The sequence below is a fragment of the Eurosta solidaginis genome, chromosome X (genome assembly GCF_040869045.1).
Source record: "Eurosta solidaginis isolate ZX-2024a chromosome X, ASM4086904v1, whole genome shotgun sequence".
Taxonomy (NCBI): Eukaryota; Metazoa; Arthropoda; class Insecta; order Diptera; family Tephritidae; genus Eurosta; species Eurosta solidaginis.
The window spans coordinates 82,508,336-82,513,793 of NC_090324.1; the positions used below are offsets into that span (position 1 = coordinate 82,508,336).

At 40.6% G+C, this 5,458-nt stretch overlaps 1 protein-coding gene across 1 annotated transcript; it reads right to left on the bottom strand.

Moving 5' to 3' along the window:
- Window positions 1–3,832: 3,832 nt before the first annotated feature.
- Window positions 3,833–5,158, bottom strand: LOC137235025 (uncharacterized). The gene is made up of 4 exons (XM_067758272.1): window positions 4,916–5,158; window positions 4,403–4,704; window positions 4,180–4,339; window positions 3,833–3,960 (listed from the first exon to the last, which is right to left on the bottom strand). Exons 1-4 carry the CDS (start codon window positions 4,983–4,985, stop codon window positions 3,833–3,835), a joined length of 660 nt encoding a protein of 219 aa, XP_067614373.1. The 5' UTR covers window positions 4,986–5,158.
- Between the last annotated feature and the right edge of the window lie 300 nt (window positions 5,159–5,458).

Below are 5,458 nucleotides of genomic sequence, written 5' to 3' on the forward strand. Positions count from 1 at the left end.
TGTTGCTGCAACAACTCTGGATAAAAGGGAACGGATTGGGACGAGGACGTGAAGCCCGGAGCTCTCGAAAAATGGACCTCAATTTATGAAAATTTACCTCATATCAGATACATTAAAATCCCTAGGCGGGTACAGTATTCCCCCGATAAACTAATCCAGCTGCATGGATTCTCAGATGCTTCAGAAAAAGCATTTTGTGCCTGTATATATTTACGAGTACAAACCCATGAAAATAAGTTTTCATCCCATTTGCTAGCTGCTAAAAGCAAATTAGCACCCCTCCAAACCGTGAGTCTTCCACGGTTGGAACTCTGTGGAGCAGTTTTACTCTCCAAGTTAGTGAAACAGCTGCGAAGTGAGCTGAATCTACCCCAACACGAACTCATTCTGGTGCGATTCTGCCATCGTACTGGCCTGGTTAGAAAAACCACCCCATACCTGGAAAACGTATGTCGCCAACAGAACCTCTGAAATTCTTAAGAACGTCAACAACGCCACTTGGAGGCACGTTTCCAGTAAGGATAACCCAGCGGATTTGGGCACTCGAGGCTGCAAGCCTCAGGATTTAGTCCAATGTCCGCTATGGTGGGAAGGACCTAATTGGCTAATCAATCCATCAACTTCGTGGCCAAAGGATACACCTCACCACCCAACTCCACCCGAACAACGACATGTGGACGTATTCCACACCCTGCAGGAAGAAAATATAGACATACTCGACCGGTTTTCGTCGTTTTCTCGAGCGCTTAGAGTCGTGGCTTATATGTTGCGGTTTATCAAGAAAGCAAGGAAACTGAAAGTTCCAGCCACGCTCAACCTCACCCACGCCGAAGTGAATGATGCCAAAATCAAAATCATCATTCAAACTCAACGGAATCATTACGGAGACACGATAGAGCTGCTTCAAACGTCAGGACCCTTACCCAAAAGGAACACCCTTCTGACATTAAACCCCATGCTAGATGACTCAGGAATCATGCGAGTTTCTGGAAGATTAGCATATGCCACCTATAGCTTTAATGAGCGGCACCCAATTATCATACCCGAAAACTCTCGATTTTGTTCTCTTCTGTTAGACTTCCTCCATTCGAACCTGCTGCACGCCGACAAACAGCTGATGATCCGAATGGTACAGCAACAGTACTACATTCCACGTTTGAAGCAAAAGGTCAAAAAGCTCGTCTTCCACTGCAAAACCTGCACCATCTATAAACAGCAGATGAAAACGCAGATAATGGCAGTCTTGCCACCCGAGAGGTCAACATATTCTCTACCCTTTCATACAACAGGAGTCGATTTTGCTGGACCATTTATGGTAAAAACTTCTCGCCTTCGCAGAGCTTCGTATGTGAAAGCTTACGTTTGTGTGTTTGTCTGTTTTTCCACAAAGGCTGTTCATTTAGAAGTGTGTTCTGACCTCACCACCAACGCCTTCAACGCAGCCTTTGCCCGATTCACTGGTCGCCGTGGCCTACCCCATCAGATATTTTCTGACAACGGAAAGACGTTCGTCGGCGCACAACGCGTATTTCAAAGGGAATTCACCACATTTCTCAAGGAAGTCGCTACAGACGTCAGAGAAAAATATGCAACTCACGGATTCTCATGGAAATTCATCCCACCATACGCTCCACACATGGGTGGGCTATGGGAAGCGGCCGTGAAAAGTTTCAAGATACACTTTAGGAAAGTAGCAGGAAACCAGAAGTTCTCATTCGAAGAGCTTACTACCCTCTTAGTACGCATAGAGGCGGTCCTCAACTCCCGACCGCTCTCCCCTATGTCCGAAGATCCAATGGATCCCCTAGTCCTAACCCCAGGGCATTTCCTACGTGGCGCGCCGCTCTTGTCGTTACCGGAGCCAACTGCAGAGCATCTCACCTTGGTCAACAAATGGCAGAAACTGAAAGTGCTTCAGCACCAGTTCAGCACACGATGGAAGAACGAGTACCTCAAGGAGCTGCATAAGCGGTACAAATGGAAATGCCCTCAACGCAATATTCAAGTTGGAGATTTAGTCGTGGTAAAGGATGATTTACTACCCCCGAACAATTGGCGTTTGGGACGGGTAATCACTTTACACCCTGGATCGGATAAACATGTTCGAGTTGTGGAACTCAAAACACAAAACGGACTAATAACCCGAAATATTGCCAAACTGTGCGTGCTACCAACTGCCTAGTAGTGCCAACCCTACCTCTTATACGCTCTGCTTCATGCCTCTAGCAATCTGGAAAGATATCTAAGCTACCCTCACCAACCCATTTTTTTGAAAAATACGTATTTTTTTCTTGTCTTTACAGGACCCGCAGACGTACGGAGATGCCAAAATGTCGGCTGTGTGGCCAGCGACACGCGCTAAGGCAGTGCCGGGCGTTCCTCGCGATGAAGCCGGAGGAGCGCTACGAGTGCGCGAGGAACCGCCGGTACTGCATCAACTGTCTGGCAGTGTCGCACAGCACCGGGGCATGTGACTCAAAATCAAGCTGCCGCAAATGCTCCCTCGGCCATCACACGCTCCTACACCGAGCTCGACGCACACCCACCAACCCGCGTCGCACCGATAGAGGACCACAGCGCGCAACAGCCCAACATCGCCAACGGGCAATTCAAAGCCGGTCGGCTAGACAGCGCGACGACAAAATACGAGAATTAGTAGCCGAGGCACGGGCGGCCTTGGACAGGGTTGATGCCGCCCTTAACCCACCAACGCGTCGGGCGGGGGGGGGGGGGGGGGGGGGAGCATGTTGAAGACATGATCGAGTTTTCGGACTAAGTCCGCCCCCTCCGTCTGGCAACACCCGGCCAGTGCGGCCAAGCGCAGGTAGTGCAGCTCAGCTGTGGCTTGCCAACCACCACCGCGCTCACTCTCAATTTTTTTAGTTTAGTTAAAACTGCCCGCCATCACGCACCGCGCAAGTCCGGCCGTTCGCTCGACAATCGGAGTTTTTCCCGCCCGCCATCGCGCAATTAATTAAGTATTATATCCCTTATGAAAAAGGTTTATAGTGTGAATTATATGTAAATTTACTTACATACATAAATAATAAAGGCCATAGTTTTGAATTGTGTACTAGAAACATACAAGTTTCATTTGCATAAAGTGCTTAGTGCTAAAAAATTATACAACCATGTTGCTAACAGCCTAGCAGCATTGACGAATGCCACGCACCTATGTGTTTGTTTTGTTCTGTCCCAGCGGACCAAATGCTCACAAATGATACCACATTTGAGCGATTTACGATATTTAACCGAATAAAACTCTCTCAAACGCTTCTGAAAACGATACCAATATGATTCATATGTCGTTCAGTTTGTGGCAGTGAAAGTATTGTTTACGATAGTCGCAACAAATAAAGCTAGCGAGTTTTAAGTAATATTTTTTATAGACTTTTTTGATACTTCTGCGTAGTCGGATGAAATATTTCATTTGATTCATTTTCAACTCAAAATTGATACTAAAAACTTTTTTCCCTAGTCGGAAACAAAATTAAATAAGTATCAAAAAGGATATTACAAAATGATCACAAGAAATAGGATGTGCGAATTTTTCAGTTGTTCCTTTTCCCGTTGTTTTCCCCTATATTAAATGCAGTGAGGCACACTCAAAAAAATAGAGACTTCCGAATATGCATGGTGTTTAATTTCAGATTTTTATTAATTTTGTTTTTTATAAAAAAAAAAACAGTTTGTAGTTCATATAACAATATTATTTTTATTAATTTATGTATTTTATTTTACTTTTTATTATTAAGTGTGTTTAACTAAATAAATTAAATTAATTCAATTAAAAAAATCAAGTAAAATATTATTATTTTAATGTATACAATTACTAAGTTCTAAGTTTTTTTGACTCCGATTTAGCTGTTCTGGTTACGCGTTCTGCAGCGTATTGGAAAAATGTTTGCGTTACTCTATCAAAATCATTGTCTTCTAGTGCGAACTTCTGTTTGAATGCATCTATAAATATAAAAGTGAAAAATATAATTTAATAAAGTAAAATAAATAATTAATTAAACTCTTTGGTTTATGTAAAATATAGATTGAAATAGAAAAATTAGGCTGAAATTTAGAACTCTTTTACGAATATATATAATAGTTAAATTATTAATATAATAACTAATAAAAAAAATTACTATTGACACTTTCTGTATCGGAAGTTGTAAAAATTATACTCACGGCGTATGGCTAGTGTTGTGAGAAATCCTCTTACACATTTTTTTGTGTCGGTTCCACGCCAGGAACACGTTTTTGCCAGTTCATCCGTCATTATTTGACGCCAGCAGCCCCTTATAAATTTATCAAAAGTTTTCTCTGCGCTAGTTACTAACTCGACAACCTTAAGCAAATGAAAACTACATTTTTATCATATCAATTGAAAAATTACTTATAAATTTTATACCAAATCTTTAAAGGTTTTTTCATTTTTAAGACTTTCTTCCAATACCGCAAAGTCTTCGTAAGTGTTAAGAGGTGATACTGGCAGTACCACTTTTGGCCTGTGTGCCTTTCCACAAATTCGAGCCTTTATTATTGCAATTTCATTTCTTAAAGAAATCAATTCGGCACCCTGTCGATCAATTTTACACGTCAACTGATCAATTTTATTCGCTGTTTCCTGTTGAGTTTCAAACATTTTCTTTGTTACATTTAACATTTCTTGAAAAAACTTGTTTTGATTGCTTGCAGGCCTATTAGATATATCTGAAAATATATAATAATGCAATCTAAATGTTTATGTTACGTATAACGTATAATATAGATAAAAAAAAGGGCTTATTCATAATCAAAATAAAGTAGGTATTTGGTTGGTGGTAGTTAAATCATTTTATTGAAAGCTGCAACTAAATTTTGTACCTACGTTATTTTTGTTTTAAATACGCGCTGATATGCAAATATTTATGTATTATATTACCTGTGAGTATGTAATTTTCGCTGCCAACTCCGTTTTCGCCGCCATCCAAAATAAAATTGTACGAATTCATATTTTGTTAGTTCTGTAATTAGTCGATTAAAGGGACGTAAGTATGTATGCCGCTATCTTCAAAATGAAAAATTTTCCCTGAGACTTTATCTACCTTATGATGTACTACGTTTGGGCCGAAATTAAATTGTTTTGAGGAAAATATGCCAACAAAGGTGGAGTTAATTGGAAAAGTAAAAAACGGCTCCAAGTCAACAACTAACTGGCTATACAAAGTCGTATTTTCAATTTTAATTATTTTATAAATAGCATATTTGCTGCCATCTTTAACGTAATAAAATCGAAATACCAGTGTTTATAGGATACTTTGCTATTAGAACCATTGAACTTTAAAGTCTTTTCTTTGAGGACGACGTTTAACAAACTGCGCTCAACAATCCTATTGTATAGTTGCTTCAGGGTATAGCTAGAATTTTTCACCATTGTTTTTAGATGTCCCAAGAAGTTCTCGAAAGGAGACAATGAAAATTAAAT

What these genes read in the sequence shown, in the direction of transcription:
- LOC137235025 (XM_067758272.1), bottom strand. Translation starts at nt 4,985, where the DNA reads ATGAATTCGTACAATTTTATTTTGGATGGCGGCGAAAACGGAGTTGGC. An exon ending in CGAAAATTACATACTCACAG is followed by an intron (nt 4,705 to 4,915) that starts GTAATATAATAC and finishes ATATATTTTCAG; the next exon opens with ATATATCTAATAGGCCTGCA. An exon ending in AAAAAACCTTTAAAGATTTG is followed by an intron (nt 4,340 to 4,402) that starts GTATAAAATTTA and finishes CATTTGCTTAAG; the next exon opens with GTTGTCGAGTTAGTAACTAG.